General features: G+C 36.4%; 3 protein-coding genes across 7 annotated transcripts; 2 read left to right on the plus strand and 1 right to left on the minus strand.

The window, feature by feature from the left end:
- Positions 1 to 621: 621 nt before the first annotated feature.
- On the plus strand, positions 622 to 3,640 carry SPT (basic helix-loop-helix (bHLH) DNA-binding superfamily protein). The gene is made up of 7 exons (XM_011100820.3): positions 622 to 1,293; positions 1,434 to 1,538; positions 1,622 to 1,687; positions 1,802 to 1,867; positions 2,408 to 2,713; positions 2,817 to 2,874; positions 3,010 to 3,640. The coding sequence occupies exons 1-7, from the start codon at positions 955 to 957 to the stop codon at positions 3,153 to 3,155; spliced, it is 1,086 nt and encodes a 361-aa protein (XP_011099122.1). The 5' UTR covers positions 622 to 954; the 3' UTR covers positions 3,156 to 3,640.
- A 1,787-nt stretch (positions 3,641 to 5,427) lies between these two features.
- Positions 5,428 to 14,143, plus strand: LOC105177610 (nicotinate phosphoribosyltransferase 2). 4 transcript variants are annotated; one of them, XM_020699070.2, is made up of 16 exons: positions 5,432 to 6,021; positions 6,282 to 6,368; positions 6,591 to 6,738; positions 7,444 to 7,563; positions 7,684 to 7,818; positions 7,905 to 7,966; positions 9,083 to 9,158; positions 10,212 to 10,313; positions 11,007 to 11,123; positions 11,642 to 11,700; positions 11,780 to 11,954; positions 12,324 to 12,458; positions 12,525 to 12,623; positions 13,272 to 13,380; positions 13,651 to 13,763; positions 13,852 to 14,143. In XM_020699070.2, exons 1-16 carry the CDS (start codon positions 5,855 to 5,857, stop codon positions 13,927 to 13,929), a joined length of 1,782 nt encoding a protein of 593 aa, XP_020554729.2. In that variant the 5' UTR covers positions 5,432 to 5,854; the 3' UTR covers positions 13,930 to 14,143. The 4 variants fall into 4 exon arrangements, with proteins under 4 accessions (XP_088740777.1, XP_088740776.1, XP_020554729.2 ...); XM_088884650.1 differs by lacking the exon at positions 11,007 to 11,123 and having other exon boundaries at positions 5,430 to 6,021; XM_011100823.3 differs by lacking the exon at positions 6,282 to 6,368 and having other exon boundaries at positions 5,434 to 6,021.
- ICU2 (DNA-directed DNA polymerase) lies at positions 13,996 to 26,409 on the minus strand. Of its 2 annotated transcripts, XR_849067.3 has the most exons (32): positions 25,126 to 26,409; positions 23,967 to 24,254; positions 23,806 to 23,889; positions 23,569 to 23,643; positions 23,316 to 23,380; positions 22,822 to 22,912; positions 22,555 to 22,743; positions 22,046 to 22,209; positions 21,818 to 21,932; positions 21,496 to 21,675; positions 21,317 to 21,430; positions 20,698 to 20,817; positions 20,310 to 20,624; positions 20,093 to 20,185; positions 19,133 to 19,251; positions 18,971 to 19,043; positions 18,822 to 18,878; positions 18,622 to 18,714; positions 18,111 to 18,233; positions 17,930 to 18,027; positions 17,776 to 17,821; positions 17,101 to 17,214; positions 16,938 to 17,021; positions 16,686 to 16,799; positions 16,480 to 16,569; positions 16,300 to 16,376; positions 15,564 to 15,780; positions 15,121 to 15,174; positions 14,925 to 15,044; positions 14,744 to 14,818; positions 14,427 to 14,635; positions 13,996 to 14,239 (listed from the first exon to the last, which is right to left on the minus strand). XR_849067.3 is itself a non-coding variant. In XM_011100821.3 (31 exons), exons 1-31 carry the CDS (start codon positions 26,311 to 26,313, stop codon positions 14,489 to 14,491), a joined length of 4,782 nt encoding a protein of 1,593 aa, XP_011099123.2. In that variant the 5' UTR covers positions 26,314 to 26,408; the 3' UTR covers positions 14,248 to 14,488. The 2 variants fall into 2 exon arrangements, 1 of the variants encoding a protein (XP_011099123.2); XM_011100821.3 differs by lacking the exon at positions 13,996 to 14,239 and having other exon boundaries at positions 14,248 to 14,635; positions 25,126 to 26,408.
- Between the last annotated feature and the right edge of the window lie 290 nt (positions 26,410 to 26,699).

Genomic DNA, 26,699 nt, shown 5'->3' on the forward strand with positions numbered 1-26,699 from the left:
TTTTGGTATAAAACTCTTTATATGTATAGAAGGATTTTCAAATTAAATATGAACAAACTCGAATTAGTCATGTGATAAAAATATTACATTTGTTATGTAATTGATATATAATAATTTTAGTAAAACTTTAGAAATAAATAAATTAAAATAGATTAAACAAATATAAATATATATTTTTTATAAAATATAAACTGAGTTAATTATATTTAGACTCGCTAAAAAATATAATTTTTTTTTTAAAATTATACTTAGACCCTTCTAATAATTTATCCGTTTACAACTTCATTGGAATTTTGGGGGAAAAAATTGCTAGTAAGAAGTATGCACATGCCTCTAAGTTTATTTGTTATTCAATGTTTCGTATAATTTATTGATAAAAATATTATATTAATATTTTTATATTTATTGACATCAATATTTTTTATTTATATCATAAAAAAAAATGTAGCATTGTAAAATCATGAATTTTTTTTAGAGAGAACAAGTATAATTTTATTATCTTCTTTTTATTTAAAAAAATAATTTTATATTTTAGAATGAGTAAATGCATAATTAATCCAATATAAATTTATAACAGGTCACTGAATACTTGAATCGACGGTGTTTAAACACCCCCCGCCCACAATTTATTTCGGATTCCCTCTGCCTGCAGGTAAGTACAGTTTACATAGCTTTTTGCAGGCTTTCTGAGCTTCATAAATAAATAAAACCAAACACACACGCGCCCCGCTTACTTAAAAGCCGCGCTTTATCAGTCATCTTCTGCCACAATCCAGACCACTGTTGAACGGAGGATTGGGGTTTCCTCCCTGTTGTTGCTTTTTCATGGTCAGTCTCAGAGTCGCCAACAAACAGAAACGAACTCCAAGCTCAGACCCGTTTGAACTAAGCCTCCCTCAAACTGATCCCATGTTTTGACTGAAATATTCCACTGAATCTTTCTGCAAATAAGCAATGGCCAACCTTTATAATTCCACCGCCAAAAACTGTTCTTCGTATTCTTCGCCTCAAGAACCCGACGAGATTTCGGTTTTCCTGCAGCAAATTCTCCTCCGGTCTACTTCCATGCGCCAGCAGTCGTTGCCCACACCAACTGATCATCTTCAGGCAGAGAATCAAGAGCCCGCATTGGTTCCGGGTCAGAGTCGGCGTCAGATCTCCGTGCTCGATGCGTCGTCAGGGTTGAACTCGTCTTCCGGTTGTAGTTTCACGGGAAGAGTCGTGGCGAATGTGTCGTCTTCCTCTGTCGGGAATTTGGATAATGAGCCGGATGAGTATGACTATGAAAGTGAGGTACTATTTTCTTTTCCCCATTTCAATCCCAATTTTGTCTTGGCATACATTTAGTATGTGTTTCCTAGTTTATTTTCTTTGTTTGCGCCCATTTTCTTTAAACTAAATTGCGTGCATGTGTTGATGTTGATTATGTGTAGGAGGCTGTTGAGGCGTTGGTGGAAGAGACAGCGCCGAAGCCAACGCCGCCGAGGAGTTCTTCCAAGAGGAGCAGAGCCGCTGAAGTGCATAATCTGTCTGAAAAGGTTCTTTTCCCTTTCCTCTTATTCCTTAACTTTTCTGCTGAATTACTTCAATGCGTTTTGAGATTATTGGGTATATATGACAGAGGAGGAGGAGCAGGATTAATGAGAAAATGAAGGCACTGCAAAATCTAATCCCGAATTCGAACAAGGTAAAAACTAAAAAGTTGTGCTTACTGATGTCTGCTGGGGTTTCTGATGAATTTGCTTTGGTTATTCTAGTTGTGGGCTTTATTAATGCTAATGTTAACATGTATTTGCTGTAGACGGATAAGGCATCGATGCTCGACGAAGCTATTGAGTACCTGAAGCAGCTCCAGCTCCAAGTACAGGTAAGTCAAGTGCAACATTCTGCAAAAGAAGTGGTGATTTCCTTCAACTTTAGCCTATTGATCCGGGTAGAGAGAGTAATAAATCGACCTCTATGTGGTAACAACGACTGCACTCAAATAATATTCTACATTGGATATATGATTGGCCTGCTTCTTATTCAATCGCTAAGCAGAAACTGGGGAGTTGATATATAAAATTCACGTTCCAGTCCCATATGTAAACAATACTTTCTGTTCTTCCTAATGCTACTAGCCATCGATACGACTTTCGGTTTACTGCAAATGCGATGCATTTGCATCACTGTGTTCTAGAATGGAGCGTGCTGTATTATGTTCCGGAGTTCCTGCTTTTTATAGCTAAATAATGTGCAAAAATTGGTCCCTTGAATTTAGGATCAAGTTGATCGGGAAGTCAAGAACTTCTTGTCCTTGCCCTTAGTTTGTTTTGAAGTCATGAATTACTATAGACTGCACATGGATGATGGATGATGGATTCTGTATGATTAATAGCATGTGACTTAACCCGATCCAATCTTGTAGATGTTGACAATGAGAAATGGATTAAGCCTTTATCCTGTTTGCCTGCCGGGGATGCTGCAGTCTAACGAAATTTCTCAGTTGAGAATGGGCATCGACGCAGATAAATTCTTGAATATCAACATGGCTAAAACCAATTCCTTGGATCAGAACATCTCGGCAGATGCACTACTCGGGCTACAAGAAAATTGTGTTAGGCAGGCACCGGTGGCTGAGTTCTCAAGTATGATCAGCAGAAAAACTTCGTTTGAAGCGGAATCATCTCCGCAGGATCAATTTAAGACATTTCAGCTCTCCCATTCTTCTAAGGTAAGTGATCGCTTTCAGCTTTCCCTTTGCTGCATTGCATGGTGTAGAGTTATTGAATTACGAGAGCAATATAATGTTTCTCGATGCCAATGGAATTTATCAGGAGAATGAGCTGCCTTGCCAACCATTGAATGGTAACTGTCCTCAAACTCGTTCGACAGGTAGGATCTACAATCCAAGTTCATTCATTCAAGTTGTTTCTTTTAGGCGTTTTCCATGTTTATCAATTTGATATTGTTATTTAGTTTGGAAGTAATATGGAGAAATAAAACTTGTTCTCTTGGCTATTTTTCTAGGAGCCAAAGCAACATCTTCAATCTCCTTAGAAACACAAACATCCAGCTTGAAAGAGAATACTCTAGAAGCCTGCCTAGCCGGAGGAAACTATCTACTGCCAAATTTTGTCAGTAACCCAATTTTCTCATCACCGATGAACATGTGAGTACTTCTAAACGAAGCAGCATGGTTTTCCGTGTGATGAATCAGTGGTCAACTTTCATCAGCTTACTCATTGGAGCGAGACCAGTTAATGATGACACCAAGACAAAAATGCTTCCATTTCTGAAGTGTTTTTGTATTGCAATCGTAGCAAAGTAACCTAATCTTTTGTCCAAAAGCATTGATGCATTGCATGATAGGATACTTTGCTGTCGTGCTTTCCATGTTCAGCGGGCATAATATTAGAAGACAAGTTACTTGTAGTCCATGCATGCAGCAAAAATATATCTTGCTGTTATTTGTACAATGTATGGAATACTAATCTCGCTCCTGACGCTGTTTTGCTAAGATTCATCATCTGGTTGATAGTTCTCTGCCCACATGCTTATTGAAAGTAACAGACAGCAGAATAGCTGTGTTGTGATGTATTTTATTGGACGGCCATATGCACATGGAGCAGAATTTATGCTATTGACACTTCTAACATCATATTTATGTTGTGAACATGGGATTTAACTTCATTTATGTCCTTTGTTTCTTCCAAAGAAGAATAATAGCATATGCTGTTGGTATGGGCAGAAAAGGGCGCTACATTCAAGACTAAACTCGAAGTTGTTCTTGTATTGTTTCTTTAGCTAAGAGAATCCACGAAAACTCCCCTGTTGATGGATGCTTCTTGTTTGTCTGTTACCAGGGAAATTAGGATCAAACAAGAAATACGCATTGTTTTTTTTTTTTTTTTTTTTTTGAAACCAAATACATAATAAATAGCTTATGGGCGTATGTGCAAATTAGTTTATTTGATGAAGTTGAGGCTTTATAATTCTAAGGTAAAGGGTTCAAATTTTATTAACGTGTGAGATGTTAGTTTATTTATTTTATTAGTTAATAATTGATTAAATATGGTTATTTTATATTGATGATTAGTATATGATTGTTATAGTTGTTGCCTTGTTGGTTGTGGTTAAATATAGATATTTAATATTGATTATTGTAATTGATTTATTAAAAATAAATAAATAGTACTTTGTCGCTTTTATTTCATAAAAAGAATATCACTTGACATTATTCAATTAATTTTTCTAAAGGAATAGTTGAATTATATATTAATACTATTATAAAATGAAAGCTTTGTCCCACCAATTTTTATATACTTAAAGTTATTCTTTAATTCATTTATATTAGTAGTGTGGCATATTTTATGTATGTGCATAATTTTTATAAAATAATAACTTTGAAAAAAATTATATTAAGTTTAAAAAATGACTTAAAGTATATATAAGATAATTTATATATAACATAAAAATGAATCAGAAAGCAAAACTATAAAAAGATAGTTATTTAAAATCACTCCAAGGCTTTTTCTTCCTACAAATTATTTCTTTCTCGTTTCTTTACACCACAATTATTCTTTTTTTAACAAATCTCTTTTTTCTCTTTATTTTATGTTATAATTTTCTTGTGACAATTACACTCTACTTCCCTAAAGTTTGTTGTAATTACATGTAGGCCTCATATGGTTTGAAAAATTACATCTAGCATCCCTGAGATTTGCTTCCGTCTAATAAATAAGTTCTTCCGTTAGTCGAAATTTAGCAATTTCAATCATTTCGATCTTGGTTCCGTAGGAGCAAGTCAGAAAGATTGAGAAATAGAACCATCTGATTTAATTCATTATCAATAGCCATTAAATGATTATCTTAGGGTGATCTTTTTATCGACGAATGCTCCTATTACACTCGTAGTCTCTGAAGGATGAGAACCAACTATGTAGCATTTACATCGAGAATTCAAGTGTTGTATACATCATTAATCTGATCCTCTGTAGGAATTACCCGTAATAACGAACTTGCAAAATAGATCTGTTATCATAAAGAGATTCGTCGTTCCTAATCCTGCTTCACCTTAATTGTTATTTGAAGTAAAAGTTATGTTTGAATTAATTTTTTTTTAAAAAATCTATTTTACCACTTTTTTTTTATCAATACCCTCAATTGACTTATTATTGACTTACAGTGAGTCAAATAATTTTTTTTATAATCAAATTATTTTCATACGTTTTTATGCGTTAATACATCTGAGGAGATATATCTTAATTGTTATAAAAATAGTTTAGTTCGGAAAAAAATATTTTACTTATAATAAAACAATAATAAATAAATCAAAAGTAAATATCAATTTTTATTTAATTTTTTTTTTATTAAAACAGGATTGCGAGCGGGACGACTAGTGATTAAAAAAAATTCAGAAATTGTATCCTTCCCCGGCTCTTGTTAACACACTCTCCTGGAGCTGTGCAGCAGCCAGGGTCCAGTCATTTGCCTGAGAACCCCAAACTTTTGGCCAAAGGACACTCTTCTTTTGCGCCCCTAACCTTTTCGGTTTGCGTATTTGTTTTTGCCTCCGACTGTAGCTCACCATATTTATTCTCTCCACCACCACCATCTCGCTCTTGTCTCATTGCACCGCATTACTTTCTTCTTTAACTTTTCTCAGTCCTGGTATATATGCTTACAAATGCATACTTGCGCGGAGAGATTTGAATTGATGTAAACACGTATGCCTTCATCGTTTTTAACGATAGCAAGCCTCTTCCGCCACGTTTTGATGCGAATATACCAGCTTCTCTGTGAATATTTATAATTGGAGGCAGAGCTTTTTGGGAAGGATTGAATTACAGTGTATTCTTTGGATAAAATAAAGATGGCGGCGGCGGTTGTGGAGGCGAACGGGCTTAAGAAGCAGGAGAAGGGCGCCGGCGGCATTGACGGACCTACCAATCCTATGGTGACGCCTCTCTTGACGGATCTTTATCAGTTCACCATGGCGTATGCTTACTGGAAAGCCGGCAAGCACAGTGAACGCGCAGTGTAATTGATTTTCTGTTGATCAGTTAATTGCTCGCGTCTCGTTTATAAAATTTTATTGAACTCTGTGGTCGTGGTTACTGCTCGGATATTTGGCATGCAGGAGTTTGTAGTAAATGCACTAGCAAACTTTGATTGCTGACTAGTTGTTGTTCTAAATATGCAATGTTTAATTTCACACTTTATCATTAAATTAGAAGGGTTACTTACATATTTTATTGGATTTTGAGTATTTCTTTCTTTATCACTTCTTTAATTGATAGGATTATTAACTTGAGTCCTAGTCGTGCATGTGTGTTTCTCGAGGTTGTTGCATTTAATGGTGCTGAAATTCATGTTTCTTCTGAGAGGTACGATAACTTCAATAGCTCTTCTAGCTAACTTCAATTGCTTGTAGAGTAATGGTCAGATTGAAAGAAACAGATGACCTTCAGAAGCAAAGCCTGAGATATGCAGTACCTTATATAAATTAACTTGCATTACTTAAAAAAGTTTCAGCTTCGCTAAAGATAAAAAAAATAGAATATTAGTCATTTGAACAATTTCTTATATGTGATATTGTTCTCTCTCAGGTTTGACTTGTATTTTAGGAGGAACCCATTTGGTGGGGAGTACACAGTTTTTGCTGGTCTAGAAGAGTGTATAAGGTTAATTGCTAACTTTAAATTCACAGAGGATGAGATTGCTTTTATTCAAGCCTCCTTACCCTCATCATGCGAGGTATAATGATTTAATTGACATTGTGTCAGTTTTTTCATAGTTGCATCCTATTAAATTGATCTTAAGTGGTAATTCTGACAACAAATTATGTATTTCAAGATCATGTATCAGTTATATAAATCTTTTAAAAGTGAAATTAATTTTTCAATGTGCACTATATAGGTAATAATCATACAAGAATTCATTAGCTAAGTGCAAAATTTATGAGTTATTGTCCAATATTCTTGCTCACTGGAATGAGTAAGAGCTACAGATAAACTTAGTTGGACTCTAACTTGAAGATGCACTTCTGAGGCTTCTGTATGTCATATGCAATAAATTATGCAGCCAGTCCAGCTGTAACATTCTTTTTGGTTTCAGGAAACAAAGATGGGTTTTTACCATGCAATTGATTTATTACTTCACTTGGTCACTTAATCTATTGGAAATAATTAGAACTCATTACGCTTGAACTTTGATATTTGAGGGAAGTGCAAGGCATCGACAATTTTGATGGAACTAAAGTAATGTGCAATTTTACCAAGTTTTGATATTCTATGAATTGCTTGATTAACAGAAAATGACTAGTTTGTAATCCATTGTATTGTCCACAAGGTTGATTATATCTTGCATAAATAGGCAGAAAATTTTAATGTAACACTTGTTCCCATAACATTTTTTTTTATAGTTCAGAGAAATGTTGGACTTATCAATGTTTACCCTTAGATTGGCTTCTACAACTACCTTCGTGGATTAGATTGTTCTGATGTGGAGATACATGCCATTTCTGAAGGATTTGTTGTATTTCCAAAGATACCATTGATGAGGGTTGAAGGACCAGTAGCTGTAAGTACCTCTCTGGTGCTTTAGAACATTCATCATTCACTCAACATGTCGGTTTACTCGGCTCATTTGTTTTATGTTAGTCTTCGTTATTACTCATTACAATTATCATTTTCCTTTAAGGTGGTCCAATTGCTTGAAACGCCTCTTGTTAATCTTATAAATTATGCATCATTGGTTGCTACAAATGCTGCAAGGCATCGATTTGTTGCTGGGAAGTCCAAACTTCTTCTTGAATTTGGGCTGCGGAGGGCACAGGTCATATAACTTGCCTATCTGGTCATTTTTAAGTACTAATCTTTGCTAAGAAGAATCAAGTGGTTGTCTGTCTCATGTTTGTGCAGGGACCTGATGGGGGCATAGGAGCATCAAAGTATTGCTATATGGGTGGATTTGATGCGACAAGGTGATTCACAGCAGAAACTCACATCTAAAATTTCAACTCTCTTTTCATGGGTATCCTTTGGCAATTCTGTCTAGATTATTCAACTGTGTGGCACTGTATTTTACTTGTAGTTGCTGAAACTGGCACATACATCAAAGCGACCATGTGACATTATGATATCTTTTTAATGCTTTGTAGATCATAAAAATACTGATACTAATAAAATCTTCACAAAATATTCTAGGCCTCTAGAAATAAAAACTTCTGTCTAAATAAACAATTTCTCATATTTTTCAACATCAAAAGAGGTGGTCATTGTTCAATTTTGCATGCCAAAAGTACAAAAAAACTATGTTCCAATGTCAATGTTGTATATATTGTTTATAAGTTTGGAGAAGTTATTGTTCTTATAGAAATTTAATGATTTTTCGAGTATCTTCCACTTGGGATGTCCGTATACATATCACTAATAATCAACAAGACACTTGCTTTTATGGTCTAAATAATCTTGTTGCTGCTATACCAGGTAAAGAAACATTTGTTTTTCTGAAATGTTTTAAATCTTAGGTAATGTTTCTTGTCTTGTTCTTGGCTTCAAGAACTCTAATGATTTTTGAAATAACATAGACCACCAGGACGGGGCAAATAAGTAAAAGTATGAATAGACCAAGTACTGTGCTAGCTATTTAATAGCCAATAGTTTGCGAAATTTCTAATTTATTATGGACCTCTTAAGCTGTCTTGTTCTTATGTCACTAGGATGACTGCAAATTTCTCTCTGATTACATGTTCTGATAACATAAAAAAGTGCCTGAATTGGTACAAATTTTGCTTTCTCCTGTGAACTGCCTTGGCCTACTCTCCCAAGTTCACGTAAATGTCCAGTTAGTTTTCTGGTTGATCTTTGTAATTAGAGAATTGCATATCTTCTCCATCTCTAATTCTAAGAATAATTCATAAGCCCAAAAGGTGTGATCTGTCAGAAGATGGATTCCTATCTCTTGCCATCAGCATAAGACTCATAGATACTGTAGTAGTACAGTTTTCTCCTGATCCTCTACTTTCCATTTTAACTTCTTGTTTATCTTGATAGTTCACTAAAAAGCCTCATCTATCTTTGCTAATTGGTGCTGACAGCAATGTTGCTGCCGGAAAATTATTTGGAATACCACTCCGCGGAACACATTCCCATGCCTTTGTCAGCTCGTTTATGGTGGGTGCTATACATATTCCGTATGTTAGAAATTGTTCAAAGCAAATCTGTATTCAAGTCCCCCTCGTATTTCAGACTCTTGTGTACCAGATGTTTTTTATATATCTTGTTTCGCATTCTTATTTGAAAAAAACATCTTTATGAGGATGATTGGGTGATATTTAAATTTGGTTTACATCATGTTCCTTTCTAATTGTCTTTTTTCTTTTATATTTATATATATATATATATCAGTTTTTCTTTGTATTCTAGAATACATTGTTTTTGTGTAAAGATACTCCTAAGCGAAGTTTTGCATGTGGACCACACTAAATAGTTGGAAGAAGTTTTTGAATTCTAATTGTGCAATCATGTTTTTTGATTTGTAGAGAAACTAGAACAGGGTAAAATAGGTTTCCGAGGAGATTTAGAGAGTGTTTGGGTGAGCCTATTAGCTCTTTGAAACATCTTATAACATGTTTGAGACCTTATAAAATGTTAGAAAGTGTTCTGGTAATTTTTTAGAAAAGATCTTATAAGCTCTTAAACTAAAAAAAAAGAGTTGCCAATTTATTTATGAGATCTTAAAAAATTCCTTCAAATTGATTACGAATTTTCCATTACTAAATCTTATAAGCTCCATAATATTATTTTATCCAAACACTTCATGAACTTATTTTTCAAAATAAGATCTAACATCTTATAAGTTCTAAAAACATGTTATAAGATGTGGGCTTATATGACCCTTTTAAATAAGCTTAGCCAGATACCCTCTTAGTTTAGCATATGATTTTCATATCAAATAAAGATAAGGCATGTTGGTTTACTTTGTGAGGCTCCAAAGGTAGGCTACTAATGATATAATTTGGATACTGGATGCCTGCTCCTAATTTTGTACGGATTTAGCAATACAAATTGGCTTTATCATGGCCTTCAATCGTCAGGTATTTTAGCGACTCATTCAACAATTCTCAAAGCCAACTCTGCTTGGATCACAGTTTTACATTTTCCAGATTATCCCCTAGTCCACAATCTCATCAATTATCTCACTGGATCAAGTAATTTTTTTTGCAGAGCCCTGATGAGATTACTGAGAAGTCACTCAAGAGTGCTGATGGGCCAAATGTTTGTGAGGATTTTGTTGGTTTGGTGCAGGCATGGTTAAGCAAATTAAAGGTGTGATGAATTTGCCTGTACTGTTTGACCATGTGTATTTTCTATCATCAGTATTTTGCCCATACCGTTCTTGTCTTCGCCTCACACTCTATTTATCTGCGAAAAGATCATGTATTCGCCATCACGTTACCATCAATTAGTGCATCGAGCTTAAATTTTTTGCTCAGTTTATGAGTATTTTGAATGATTTTCCATCATCACCTTCTCAAGTTTCAACGTTTTGCTTTGCTAAATCTTCATTATGCACTTTCTAAATGAAAGTAGGTTATCCCTAAAACTTTATGTCCTCGATGACATCAGGGAAGAAAATGCATGCCTTCCTTACACTTTTGTGCAAATTCTTTTGTCGTCATATGACTCCATAAAGACAATCTGGTGTTTTGTTATCTTTCTTGAAGAGTACAAGAAAGGTGGCATCCATTGGAATTCTGTCTTACAGTTTAAAAGGTGAAGTACTTATTGTGTTAATGTTGGCAAATGACATGTGTACTGTTCTGGGCGTCCTTTATAACTGAATTCTGCTAACAACTGTGAAAAAAGAAACAAGACCTGTTTTTCTGAGAAAGAAGTGTCAGATGTCTTTTCCCTGTTCATTCAATTCATAATGCCTGCATCTGTACATGTTTGAAATTATTGAGGAAACATATTTGTATTAGTATAATGTTTGCTGATTGAAAATTTTTCGCTTGTCAGTGGTCGAAGTTGTTAGGTGGAATTTTTGGCGAAACGAATCAAAGTGAATTAGCTGCCTTCGCCTCATACGCCCTTGCATTTCCAAAAAACTTTTTAGCTCTGGTTGACACATATGATGTAAGTGAATCATCATTGGATTTTAGCGGTCCTTGTAATGTTCATGTGAAGTAAGGAAGCTCAATTCGTTGGATCTAATAGCGACTTCTTAATGATTGCGCAAAACATATGGAATGATATTGCTTCTCAATGATTCCTGATTCTATTGGAGGCCACCTTACGAATTTTAACACAATCCTTCTATGAATGAATGTCAAGAATTTCATGTAGTATTTATGTATTATCCAAGCTATTGGAGTCCTTAAAAGTTATTCGTTTTACTGATACAGGGCCCTCGAGGCATTGACCTATAAGAGATTAATAAGCTATGAATCTCTTAAATGACGTCTACAAGCTGTTAGTTGAAACTTCTGCAGTATTCTAGTTGCTTCATATTTGTGTTATCTCTCCCTTGCTTGTCCATGTATCATGTAAATTTCCTTATCTGCAAAGTTCCCTGTATCTTGTAAATTTCCTTTATCTGTATATACAACTTCCCATCTGTCGTTGATGTTGGTGTTTGTATTCCATGTGAACAGGTTATGAGAAGCGGCATTCCTAATTTTTGTGCAGTTGCTCTAGCTTTAAATGATTTAGGGTGCGTAAGGAAGTCTTACTCGTATTTTTGTATTTTATCTTTGTTTTGATATGTATTTTTGTACATGTCCTTTTTGCAGGTATAAAGCATTAGGTATTAGACTGGACTCTGGTGACCTTGCTTACCAGTCATGTGAGGCTCGAAAATTCTTTCAGGCAATTGAAAAGGAATTCGGAGTGCCAGATTTTGGAAGGACAAGTATTACTGCAAGTAATGACCTGAATGAAGAAACTTTAGATGCTTTAAACAAACAGGTAATGTCAATAAATATCGTAATTTCCCAGAAGCCTATGATCATATCCTATCATATGTCTTATTGTCAGCATGGCATGATATGCACTTATATAGTTTTCAGACTCAGATGATTGTTTTGCCCACAATTGTCCCTCTTCATTAATGAGAAGCATAATGGTTACATCTGTTATTTGTTTTCTCCTTACAGCTGACATCTCTATTTTACTAAATTAGCTCCACCAATATAGTCCTGTGCTCAAGACAATTTACTATTACTTATATAACATGGCTGCAGACACAGATCACATAGAGTATCATAAAATGATCAATCTTCCCTTCTAAAGTTATTACTAGGTTCAAGACTTACGTTGTCAACTTTATATGGTCAGGGTCACGAAGTTGATGCATTTGGAATTGGAACACATTTGGTCACATGCTATGCTCAACCCGCCCTAGGCGTTGTCTTCAAATTGGTTGAAATAAATAACCAGCCACGCATCAAGCTTTCGGAAGATGTTTCAAAGGTTTGATTGATCCTCATGATTTCACATCATGATTCTATTAGGGGATTCATAGAGCTTTTGTTTCAGGTCTCAATTCCATGCAAAAAAAGATGTTACAGGTTATATGGGAAGGAAGGTTATCCTCTTGTGGACATTATGACAGGGGAAAGTGAACCATCGCCAAAGGTATTCTTTGATATGTATCCTTTCTTAATTATAATTGCTCTGGAGTTCAGTATTATTTTTCTAACATGTCACTTTCTGGTGAAAAATTCCAACAGGTTTTTGTCTTAGTAATTTTATTCATTTGATGATTTACTGACTTTGTTTGTCCTTTTCTCTCTTGTTCTCGAACAAATATAGTGCATGTACCTGTTGTTCTAGAAATAAGTTGGAAGTAAAACTCTTTTGTGTCCTGACAGAAGGCTTTATAGCAATTTACAAGTTGGCTGCACATAATGCAGGGTAATCTACCATCCCTTTTGTGTGCTTCACATGTGATGGTAGTACAACTGGTACTTGCGACCAGTCGAATTCTATTAATCTTGTTAAAGTATTGCACTGCAAAGTGCAAAATGAACAAGCGCTTCATTGGCCAATAACCATTTGGTTGAATGACAACGCCTCTCTCGCATTGCGAAAGAGGTCCTGGGTCAAACCCAAGTTTCTGCAACCCAATTGTTGTAGAACCCAAAACAGAAAGAAAAATGTGCTGCATTTCATGTTCACTGCTGGATCATGTGTGGGATAATTATATAATACTTGATAACTGGTCACAGGCATTCCCATATGTCCACCTACATCCTGTTAACTGTCACTTTATCCACAATGCAGGTAGGTGAGCGTATATTGTGTCGCCATCCTTTTAATGAATCCAAGAGAGCATATGTGGTGCCACAGCGTGTAGAAGAGCTTATGAAGTGTTATTGGCCTGGTAGATCAGGTGGAGTTCTTGGTTTCTTATGTTACCCAATAACGGAGTCAAATCCCTGCCAACTGCTTACGTCTATGCCTAATTGTGACTGTGACAATGAAGTTTCTCAGCTATATTATATGTTAGGTCGTTCACAAATTATTGCAGTTGATGCGACGTGTTTCTTTTTCTAACTAGTGACATGTGTTTTGAGAATAATCTCCTCAACGAACATGTTTCTATGGGAAAAGATTGTTGATTACTTCTCTTATTAATAATGCTGTCTTGGTTTATTTGTAGGAAAAGATAGAGAAGAGTTACCACCTATTAATCTGATTAGAGAACGATGCATTAAACAATTGGAGCAGATGCGACCTGACCACATGAGAAGGTTGAACCCAACACCATATAAGGTACATTATATTAATAAATGTACCTTAATTTGTATTTGGCTCTTATGTGTTGTATGACAGATTGTTTCTAAAACTATGTCGTGGACAGGTGAGTGTAAGTGCAAAATTATACGACTTCATACATTTCCTGTGGCTCAATGAAGCACCTGTGGGAGAGTTGCAGTGAGCGTAAATGCAAGGATTACTTGAAAAGCAACAATGCCTCCAATCAATGTGGTATATACTATGCACGTTTACAACCGAGCAAAAAGGTTTTCCTTTTCTTTCAGTCATTTATGAGAAACGCATATGTACATCTTATTTGTTCTCTTATTGCTCCAACTTTGACTGAGAATAATTTGTAGAATCCATTTATGCAGGAATATGGTTCGTTTTTTTTTTTTTTGGGCTTGTTTTGGTGTGTAAATCAAAAGTTCTCAACCTTTGTCTTCTTCTATTGGAATTTAAACTTGACGAGCATGGTACGTCGCATATACCTGTAGCATGACACATGAAGCGCAGGTTGTTAAATTGCATTGTATTTGTTAATACAACAAACATTGCAGGCGATAAAAGCATTAGCCAATAACAGCTGTCCTAAAATTAACTACAATTCTTGGGCAAAGGTGCCTGTGTGACAAATAATTTGTTATACACTCGATATTTACAAAAAGCCGTCCCTACCTTTTGAGTTGGTATGTGAAATATGATCTCAAATAGATTCTGTACAAAATACCACGGTTGAGTTAGACCAAGACAATTAAGTCTTCCAACTTAACCCACCCATAAGCACATCTATCGCGAATTTTCTGCACAGTTGATGCTGCCATCTCAACCAGAGGCCGGATTTTAGCTAGTTCCTTTTCTACTGGCATTCTGCTATCACCTTCGATCTGAAATCCAAAACAACTAGGAGTTATTTGACTTTATAGTTGCACATACAGAATAGATTCCAGGAATAGAATCCAATAAGACGAGCTCAGTGGAAGAAGAATTAAGACCTTGTCAATGCATCGAACAGTGTCTAGACTGTAGCAGAAATATGAGAGCTGCCTGTACAGATCTGCTTCCGTGTACTAATGGGAGTAAACAACATGAAAATTTTTCAGTGGTAGCAATTTTCAAGTAATCCATGATAATAGGTTAAGAGAAGTAAAGACCAGTAAGTCCAGAGGCGCACACCTTTCTCATAAGATGTCCATTGCAGCGGGGATAATTTGGACAAGTAGTTCCTCTCTCGGAATCCCCAAGTACTCGAAGATTCACACTACGGGTAACATAATTGCAAGTTTCATCATCACACTGTAAAAAAGATTTGGTTCAAAGTCAATAGCGTCCTTGCAGTCCAGATGCAGAAATATGATAGTAATTGAAATACCATCATGAGGCCTTTGTAATATGTTGATACAAATCCTTCGGCTTGTCTTTTTACCTGATAAGAAACAAGCATAGTTACTGGAAGGAAAAATCTTGAAGCATAATGAAGCATATGGCTTGTATTCAGGTAAAACCAGTAAATCAGTAATTAAAATTCAAACATAAGTGATGAAACTTCTATCAAATTGTCCAAATTCCATCTACACTTTTTTGCTAAGTAACAGTGTATTAATTCAATTGATAAGCAAACTCTACTTTTTCCAAGTAGAATGCCTACACAAAATACAAGGCTCATTAAAAATTCTTACTATGCAAAACACTAGTAATGCCGTACAAGTAGAGAATAGGTTTTTTGTAATTATAGAAGATAAGAAGTTGATAATTTAATTAATTAATCCTTTCTATTAGACATGTATTGACTCACAAATGCCAACACGAAGTTACCTGGTTAGCTATAATGGCAGGAGATATTCTCCCCCCATCTCCTTCCTCTGGGCATTTCGGACAGCACAAATTTTGCCAGAAATTAGTAGTTGATCCAGCTTGCATGTCTGCTGGCTTTGTATTGATGAATGCACATACTGAGCTCAATATAGGCGAGCATTCAAAGGTGCCCGAGCAGCTGGGGCATGACAAAGTCAAAGCTTCACAACCGCGATATCTGCAATTCATACATTGCATCATTAAATCCAATAAGCTCTCTTTTACTAGAGACATAAAGAATAAAAGAAGTCGAGGAAGCAAAATAATGTTTTCATTTTATGAAAACCAGCATAAAAAGTACTAGTTGTTATCTCCTTCAGACTAAGATGGGGAAAAGAAAAGAATCTGAACATATGCAAGAGGAGAACTTCTTTCCACCAAAGTAGCCTCAGCCTCGGGAAATCATGATAAAGCAAAGAAGAAAGAAGAAAGCAATCTAGGACCCGAAGGAAAAAGAACAATCTTTCCTCTTCTTTTAGTGTTGGAAGTTAGAGAGAAATTCTTATTCTAGGGATACTCAAAGAATCATACTGCACTAGATGGGATAGGAAGGAAATATCTCAGTTAATGAACTCTTACATCAAGATATTATTGGTATTAACTCAAGGTTAGCTTTAAACTTTTTGACCTTTCATAGGTTGATGATTTAGCCAGAACATTATATAAATGAAAGAACTACTTTTAAAAAAAGAAGTACCTCTCTTCATCATCTAATGCAAATGACAGCAAGCTGGATGGATCGTTGCTGACAGAATCAATTGATTTGTTCTGGAACTGAAAAGGTAAGCAAGCCATAACCAGATCATGATCATATGCTAGGAATATACATACATAATAGATGTGTGTGTGTGTGGAGAGAGAGAGAGGGGTCATTAACCTTTGATGAGTCAAGCCCCAAACAGTCAGCCAAACGTGATGGACTTGTACCCTGAATTGATGCACATAGACGTGATATGACAGGATGAATCTGTATGCCATTTGGTGAAACTTTTCAGTTGTGAGCAATAAGAAACAGAAAAATATGCAGCATATAAAAGAAACAAAAAGCTTTTAGTTTTAAAGTAGAGGTAGAAAAAACAAAACCTGCTGTGCTAGGTAATAGTCAATGTCAACCATCCAGTTTCCGTTGTCTCTTTTCAGTTCATCAGGATGTCTTGCCCGCTGAGCAATTCCCACAGAGGAAGTTGAACCATTTCCCTAGAAATACACAAACAATAAACATTGTATAAATTTTCCGTGCTCATTATGCATTCTAATTTGCAGGAGACCAACATCCACTAACTCCATGTTACCAAGAAGTGCAACCAAGGAAATATAACGGAAAATGTAGCCAACCTGCTCACAGCAAATGACATAAGGTACTGTGTCTCCTGCAGAACAACCGGTCACATAACCGCTCCTCTTCATCCTAAGTGCTACCTAAAGAACCATGAAAGTATATACAATAAATGTTAGGATGAGATAATAGTAGCAATTGCTTGTTATTCTATGAACTTACTTCTACATGAGGCTGATTTCTAGCATCAGGATATGCTTCAGGTGGTTTAGTTAGTGTCTTCGTGATCACATATTTTTCCAGCGGTATTTGCCCATTCCTCATTTCCTCTTGTACCTGCAATTATATGTGCAGTTTACTATGCCTTTTCTGTTATAAAGCTGCCTAAATTTTGTCTAGTGAATGGTTCCAATGTATAATTTCTTGGCCATGACAAGAGAAAAAGGTAAAATGCCTTCTCACAATATATTGCAAGTTGAAAGTATAGAAACAACAAAACATCACCCAAGAAATAAGTTAACAAGCTCCAATACAAAACTTCCTCAGACAATTTTTGCCTTGCAAGGAGATATTTCTTGTGTGAGCTTGTTCTCATATATTGAATATACTACCAGGGAAGGACATCCAAGTTTTCTGGATGCATATGCGGTCATTACTAAGCAGACAGCCAGAAACTGAACATATCACCTTTAATGAAAAACACTTACAAAGTCATCATTACATAAGATTTGGACTGTTTCTGAACAATGGCTAATAAAACTGGTTACGAAAGCAGACAAATATTTCACTAATACTACCTATAGACCATAAATCACAAAACTGAGAACAGAAAATGCTACAAGCAAGTTCTAAATATAGCCATTTGTTGAGAAAATACATGCAAGATCAGAAAAGAACCTTCATGAGAGAATTGTGTATTGCTTCAACAACATCCTCGCAGGACCTGAAAGTATTTAGAGACATATATGGTAACTGGGAAAACAATTAACCAGAGCACATTCAAAATTGCTGATTTAACCTACTAAGAGAACGTGAAACAAAGTAAGCTGACCCGCCAGATAATATTTGACTGAGGCAGAAATCTCCCAGTTCCTTTGACAGCAAGCTCCAGTCACGCCTAACCATATCAAGACCTTTCCGCTCAATAACCTACAGTTAGTCCAATTTTAGTAATGCAACAGAAGATAGGACATCAAGATCAATAGAATCTCAGCAGAGTATATAGAAGCAACCTCATAAGATGTACCGTCCTTAAAATGCATTTTGACAGCGGCATATTTCTTCTTCTTGAGCAATAGCATTCTTTTATACAAGCCATCTAGGTCAATCTCCAGACACCTATATTTCTTGTTAACCTATCAAAATAAAAGAAGAGTGATGCAAGGATGGCACAATGCCAGGATATCGAATAAAAGAACATGAACATCCTAATACAGGTTTACACAGTTCAGAGAGAAGGAATACATCTTCCACTTCATCAAGCTTCTGTGTTATCCAAGCTTCAAGTTTCAGACAGCTTTAATTAAAACAAATCCTCAAATCAATTCAACACTTCCAATGACTCGATCAACCTATTAATCAATGATTCTGACTCACATGCATTTTCAGGATTAATAATCAAGAAATGCAGGAAATATCCCTGAAATGAGGTTCAAAGGACAAGTACTAAGATATCCCATTTCATTCTTTCAAGCTTTAAGGAAATGATTCCCAATAACTAGCAAATGTAGATTTAAAACACACCTCCTGAATGACCTTCCCAGCTATTAATTTAGCTTTTCCAATATCATCAAGTCCACTGTATATCATTATTGAATCAGTATCACCATAAATGACCTGTTTGAAAAAGAGAAGGCTAGCTTAATAGGTCCACAAGTAGCAGTTAAAAGAAAGACATACATGTAAATACTAGAAAATCAAGTGAACCCTGTCAGAGAATTCACCTCTAAGTTTAACACATTTTGAACGAGATTGACAGTGCTCTGTAAAATTTCCCGTCCCTGCATAAAATAAGTTAGTTAATAGCATCTTCATCTCCAATAGATAGACCTAATAGGCGACTTTCACTTTTATCAAATGATTAACTTCTTACCTGTAGTGTTATAAGTTCTGCCAGGGGCTTTGCGTAAAATCTTGAATTGGAGAATCCCAGGCATCCATACATGCTGCACAACAAATTTGTTGAACTCCAGTGACTGACTAACAAGGAACCAAGACGCGCACATAGAGTTTATAAGATAAAGCAAGCACAAACCTATTTGCTGTCAGCTTCAGAGCTTGTTGCTGTATGTCGAGCTGCTGGACTTTGAGACCAGTTGCTGTTTTTAACCATGATTTTACCATTCTCCTTCTCTCCACCAAATTCTTAAGCAACTATACAATTGCAGTTATTTATTACAAGTTCCTATATATGTAAAAGCAAATTTAAAAATCGAAGACCTATGGGCCAACCAATAACTTACTTACAAACTCATTAATTAGTTACTTGTCAACTTTTGTATGTGCAGTTTATTTGTTCCAATAACAAAAAGATTGACAAATGACAAACAGGATGAAATCCGACTCAGCCTTCCTAGAGATTATATTTCCTTCATGAAGATTGTGTACGTGGATGTGGAGGATTTAACAATAGTTAGAGCAAGCCGACATGCATCAACTTAATTTACTTCCGAAGTACCACTTACCAAGAGAGAGTAGAGTTTAGTGGCCAATAGCGATTGACAATATATTCCAAGATTTTATTTCTCTTATAAAAGCATGTCAGTTCCTCAAAAAGGCATGATTGAAAATATTTTTATTGATTAATTGGCATTTTACATTTTTTAATGTACATAATTTTGGCTATGTCATACTTGTAATTCTTTGCTTCAGAATTTGCACTGGTTCAGTTGTACTGCTAACTAATGCATATCAAAGAGGCCTATTTCTACATGAATACAGGTAAACCATTCTTCCAATGTGAGCATATCTGGAACATTTCCATGAAGGAGGTTCCAGGACATGTCGGGCAAAATATTTAGTGCTTGCGCTTATCCATATTTGGAAATTAGTGCATGGACTTTTTAAATTATAGAAATGCGGTCTTTTATAATCACAAAAGCATTCTTGCTTGAGCTAAAAACCTTTAGTTTCCCGCTGTATGGGAGATATGCTGTTGTTACTACATATATAGGACATTGAACTCCACTAAATTATGCATATTCAGATGTTTTACCTCCGGTAGAACTCCAGTCCTTTTAGTAGATGGTAAACGTGGAGCTGACCCATCAGTAGATCTCTCCACAGTAGTAAAACAAATATTGTATTCCTGGGAAACAGATAAAGAGAATAAGTAGATGTCTTAAGATAACCAGCTACTCAAATATTTCAGTTAGAAAGCTGGTGGAGCAGGTTAAAAAGGGCGCAAAGAAAGAATATAAAATCCGACCAACCTGAATAATGGAAGGGTAAAGACTGTTGAAATCCAAAAGTAATATATACTTGTCATATAGTCCTTTCTTTGGCTCCAGCACCAGCCCACCAGAATATGAAGGTCCCTTTTTGGTTTTCCCATGATAATTTTCTGGAGTCTCATCATCAAGATTTGTACCTTCAGGTTCAATTTCTTTGCTCTCAACACCACTACTAACTTTTCGCTTTGCCGTCAATGTCTCCTTGGATTGAGAAGAAAACTTGTCTGGAACAATAAACTTCTTGGCATGGAATGCATGTAACAAGAGATATTCCACTCTTTGAGCCCTAGCACCCTGAAATTAGAAAAAAATGTAAAAGTTTAGGGCCTGCAATGAAACATCACTGCAAGCTCACTTCTAAGTTTACCTGGAGAGTTTTATGCCAAAGATTGCCACTAATATTAGTCAGTTGACGTGTGAGAGGAAGAACACTCAGATGGAACATGAGTTCCATTGACAACCATGCATCTGTTTCGCCATACTCAACCTGCAAATAGTCGAAGTACGAAACACATAGTGCAGTCAGATAATGAAATTAATTTTGGATGTAATCAGAAATTGATCTTTGACAAGTCACCAAAGAGGTTGAACCATCATTCCAAGAGAAGTATGATACTAAGTTGTCAAGGTGCTGATCTGCAGTTGGAGCATATTTTCATCTGCAGAACAAACTGGAAGAAACCTCCAGATCTATGACTAGGACTTCCCCGGAAGATATAGCGAATTCTAGGGGTTATGAACTTCCAAACCGCCATATCAAAACTTAGGTGGTTCAGGTAACTGTTCTAGATGGTAACGACAGGGTTAACTTGTCATGCAACTGATTACAGGAAAAGCTGACCCACATCAAGAGAACTCTAACATCAAACGCAAGTTATTTTGAATTCTCCTGTCCTTAGAATATGAAAATTCTGGACTAAGAATCATGGTATGCCCAATCAGTTGAAAATGCAAGATAGAAATTTAAAGAGAATCCAAGGACTTACAAGTTCCATAAGTGATTCAGAACTTTGAAACATTTGAGGAATATCATGTGGAGTGATCTCCTTGCGGTCTTTATTCAGTTGTGTCTTTGCTAGTTGTGTCAAGGAATAGCTAACCTGGAAGAAGCAATAAACCATAAGAGACAACGAAAATCACTAAACAATAGAACAGTATAACCCACCTCCTTTAATAGGTCACGCGAACAAATATAAGTATCACATAAAAGACGGCCAGCAATGCAGGACATGATTCCTGAACTTGCTCCCGAACCAAACACTGAACTCCCTTTATTAAGTTTGGGCATGGTAGACCGCTTCAAACGGCCTATTTTTGACCACATGCTGCTGGGCACTCTGCAAACCTGCAAAATGCTATATGTAAGAGTACATCTTAGGATGTGAAGCCTGGCACTTGATACTATCAGAGTAAAAGTGCAGCAGTGAGTTTATACTATCATTTACAACATCCAAAATCCAAATTTAGTGCCAAAGGTACATAAATACCTGGACTCTGTGAAGAAGGACATCAAGGTCAAACCCAGATATATTATGTCCAACTAGTACATCACTATCCAATTTGTGCAACTCAGTCATCAAACGATTCAACAAAGCCCTTTCACTGAAAGGCAGAACATAAGTTAGGAAATTGAAAGGCATGAAACGGAAAACTGAAAAATAGACCAGCAAAGGAGGAAAAGTAAATCAAACTATTGACCTAGCAAGAGGACTTGCCTGGTTTCATAGCAAATAACATTTGAACCTGCCTTTGCATTTTTGTCAGCTGTCTCCTTCGTAAAGCCCATTGGAAATATGCCTCCCTCAAGTTTACGGATGACAGTAAAATGACTAAGCATACCTGGACGAGTCCATTCTGAGGCCACCATGGGAGCATCTATCTGGAAGATGCATCACACATTAGGCTTACTTTTGCTACTATAATAAATCAAATTGCCAGATCAACCACCAAGAAAGCAATTTTAGAGCAACATGATAGTTCAATTCCGTTACAATGAAGCAAGATATGATGTCACCACAAAGGTAACAGACAAACTTGTTTTTAACATTATGGTTTTAACAGGAGAGAAGTTGAAAATGACAAGACAGAGACAATGGCTTAGACAAAGAAAAGGAAGTAATGCCAAAACTAAAATCAGAAACATGAATTTCTAAAAGAAAAAGGGACAAAGAGGAAAACAGGCCCTAGCAATGTATGCATCAAGCATAAGTTTCAAATGCTATACCTTGGCCCTATGGCAGCAAATGACAGATGCAGAGACTATTTCATTTACATTCTGTTTCTCATTGATGATAGTTTTCAAATTTATTGCCGTAACTACTACTGGAGGAATGTCTGAGATATTCTTCGAGGAAGTTGAAACTTGAATATCTTTTGGGAAATCAACGGTAACCTCAAACTTACACCAGCTCACCTGTTCAGAATGCAAAAGAAATAATTAACACATGATGTACACCACAAAAAACATAATGCAGAGCTACAGAAATCTCACACGTTGAGAAGCTGTGCAGCTGGAGAATTTTGAGATTGATAGCCATGATGGTCCTTTGATTTTCCGTTTAATTAGGAAAAGCTCCATTGCACTGCGAGCAACATCAATCATTAGAATTCCTTCTTTCACTAAACCTTATGCATTGGGTGCGTAGATCAGTTTACTGATAAAACTTCATGCCAGAGAAATTCACCATGAGAACACATCTAACCAGAAGTAGTGAGATTCTCCTCTCCAAGGATATTAAAGAAAAACAGAGTCAGGAACTTATGCATACATTTTTTTAAGAAAGGTCCAAGTCCTAAACCAGGAGCCACCAAGAATATGAAACTAGAAATTATCAGATAATAAACCTGATAAGCTAGTAAATAAAATATTCATGAATGTATTTTCCTCCTATGCACCCAAACAAATGCTAAACTTGAAGGATATTGCAACACTATAAATAGGGCATCGTCAAGCTATTAACATGACCACCAGGAGACAGCTTTAACCTGTTATGAGTTCCAAGCAGAGCGCAGAAGCAGTTCCCTTTGAGATCTGATGGAAGCGGCGGATCCTGTGGAAAAGAAGTACGAAGTTAATTGAAAGTGATTGAGCCAAATAGACTTCAAGATAATTCCTATTCTTCTCGCATGCAGCGTTCAGAATGATGGCCCGCGAGTCTCCAAGTTTTGCTTAATCGAACAGAAGGTGTTGAGAATTTGAATTCATATGAAAACGTGATTAAATGAATTTTTGATATACCTTGAATGGATAATTGATCTTGAGGACATAATTCTCCCCGTGAGGTATGTCTGATCTCTCAAATGCATAATTTCTCTAGGACAATGTAAGAAGGTCTTAATTTAGTTTTGCAGCATTGCAGTATAATTGAATGACTTTGTTGTAATAATGGCAGGAATTAAGATGTCATATTTTTAAATTTCAACAATCCAATTAAAAAGAAATTATCTCATGCATTAGATCTTCCATTATACCAACCTTAACAGGTGCCATGCTGAAACTTGAAACATTTCGATCCAGTAACTCTTTTGTCATTTCAGTCTTCAGGTCTGATGCCAGTTCCTAAGAAAGAAATTTGGTCCATCAGAAAGGGAAGATAATCAGAGAGAATATAAAAATATAACATGGCATGATATTACATGAAGTCGAATCCGTAACGCTTTCTGGGACTCTTCAACATTTTTCTCCAGCTTTGCAATTGTCTCTTTAAGATCTGTGGATATCATTCTGGACTTTTCACCATCTCTCCCTTGCTTTGCAATCATGTCCTTAGAAGCCATGAGGGATAATCGAGACTCTTCAACATTTTTCTCTAGCTCAGTAATTGTGTCATTGTGCGTGAAAGAAACCGTTGGGATAGCATACACCCATCTCTGCATGTTTTTAACTACCACACAGCAGCTGTGGTATGTACCACCAGATTTGACCTTAATGAGAAGAACGACTATCAGATGTCAACTTTAGGAAATCTCATTTGCAAGTTGAGACACTTTTTGAACCAAAACTAACAGAATTATGCATGACAAATTTCAAATTCCATGCAAGACCAGTGACTTGAGCACACATAAGCATCAGACAGATATTAGATTCTGTTTGCGAAGATTTTCATTGAAATGAAGGTATCATCATGATGCAAGGAAATTGACCATATTTACGAAGACTACTAAAAAGTTGGACATCTACAAAGATCATGGTCATGGAAACATATTAGACAAAAACCATGAAAAAGCAGAAAAGCTCCACCAACAAGCTTGCAATCGGGCAGTTAGTACAGCATGATTACCCCCTTCTGCAATGAAGAAAAGGATCCCAGAGAAAGCAGTAGAATGACAAAAAAAATTGGCCTATCCAGAAATAAGCGAAGATTGGCTGAAGGAGACAGCCGGATATAAGAAGGAAAAGTATATCTGAATGATCTTACGATGTATGTTCTCCAGAGACTTGGAATACACAATACTAAACATGTGTCCTTTCTGTAAAATTTCTGGATAAAGAGAACAAAAGGGAGAAGGACAAAGCTAGAGGAAACTCAACCTCACAACGTGAATAATGAACTTTTCTAAAACCTACAAGTTTTAATTCAGATACTATAATATGCCATATGGCAACCAAAAAGAACGGATTGTAGGTATATATAATCCGCTGATGCTCCAAAGAGCTTTCTACAAGTTAAAGTTAATGAATAGATCATCATTAATTCCACCTTCAAACTCAAACAGTGCTCTCAATTAGCTATAACTTGGAAGAGAACCATAAATAGATAAGAGTGCGAATCAGGCAATGCAAAATGCAATGTACCTTTCCAAAGAGATAAAGATTCCCAGCATTAGCACCATGAATCTCCTCATGCGCATCAAGTATGTAGAAAAGCAATGATCCATCAGACTCTACTTCAAAATCCAACTTCTCCTCACTGCTTGTGCTCTGCTTCACCCCAGGTCCGGATCCATTACAGTCGGCAACTACGCTTTGTCCTGCACTTCTTACAGCTTGCCACCCCATAGTTGCACTTAAAACTGGATCTTTTGCATCCTCAATTTTTGCATTGAGAGAAAACACCTTTGTCTGCACTTCCTTCACTTCACCCATATCCAGCGAGCACTCTTTTTTCTCAAATTCAATAGATTCACTATTATCCTTTATTTCCTCAATCTTTATTTGGTCAAATGAATTAGTTACTCTTTCTGAGGGAGTCAAAGTATTCTCCTCGCTTTTGGTATTTTCACCCAGTTCGGAATGACCCCTCCATGACTCACTATTTACATCAGGATGGCAGCTGTTAATCTCATTAATTTTATCCCTAGCATCTAAATTAACACTACTAATAGCAGGCTTTTCAATTGTAACAGGTAAAACCCCCAAAGTAGGTGGCGTAAATTTCTTCAAATTATTCAAATGTGAATTGCTCGAATTGGTTCTCCTTCTCCTCTCCCTATCATTTTCATCGGGTGCAAACTCAGCAATCACATCATCAACAATACTATCACAGGAAACATTCGTCTGTTTGTCTTTTTTGAATACAGACGAAGTAAACATATTAGAAATCCTTTGCTTACCCATCAAGGCGGCTGCAGACGCCAAAGCAGATGGTTTTTTCACACTTGCCTTCTCCTTCTTATCCGAAATAGAATTATTTTTCTTCTTTTTCGGCCTCTCAGATTCCCCATCGGATTCTTCAGAGGACAAAGCGACGCCAGCGAGCGACCAGTCTTCTTCCTGGCCTTCATCCCCGTACCCTAGTCCATTATCGTCGACAATAAAACCCTTGACCTCTTCCCGGCGCTTAGCTACGAGAGCTTCATACTCCTTTTCATCTACAGTGTCGTAAATAGGCTGCTCCATCTTGATCTGGAAGCCACCCTCATCCATCTCCCGGCGCCCGCCGCGGCGTAGTGCCTTCAGACGCTCGAGTGCTTCGGCACGCGCGGTCGCGGCCGCGCCCCGAGTCCGGCGCCTGCCCGCCACTGTCGGCTGCTCGTCGGACATTATTGCTTTCTACTCTCTGTATGTTTCTCGAGAAAGAGTTGTGTGATCTGATGTTTCGAAAGGTAGATGGAGAAAAGGCGGGGGAGGAATGTTAGAAATGGCGGGAACTTTGTGTTTTCCCGCCAAGGTGGTTGCCTTAGCCCAATGGATCAGGCCCAGTTTTTTGGGGCCTTACGTGTTACTGAGTCCATAAGTCCAGTTCCAAACACTACTGAGAGTTGGGCCCGACTAAATTTGACTTCAGCTTTAGGCTCTATTTTTATTAATACCATTAACGGTTTAAATTTTGAGAAATTAGGGCGGGTTTAGTATATGGTGCAATTCCTTAACAAAATACTTATATAATTTTTACTTTGCATTAGACCTGATATTAGAAAGACCAACAC

Source organism: Sesamum indicum, linkage group LG9, assembly GCF_026168435.1.
Source record: "Sesamum indicum cultivar Baizhima isolate 11 linkage group LG9, ASM2616843v1, whole genome shotgun sequence".
In the NCBI taxonomy this organism is placed as follows: Eukaryota; Viridiplantae; Streptophyta; class Magnoliopsida; order Lamiales; family Pedaliaceae; genus Sesamum; species Sesamum indicum.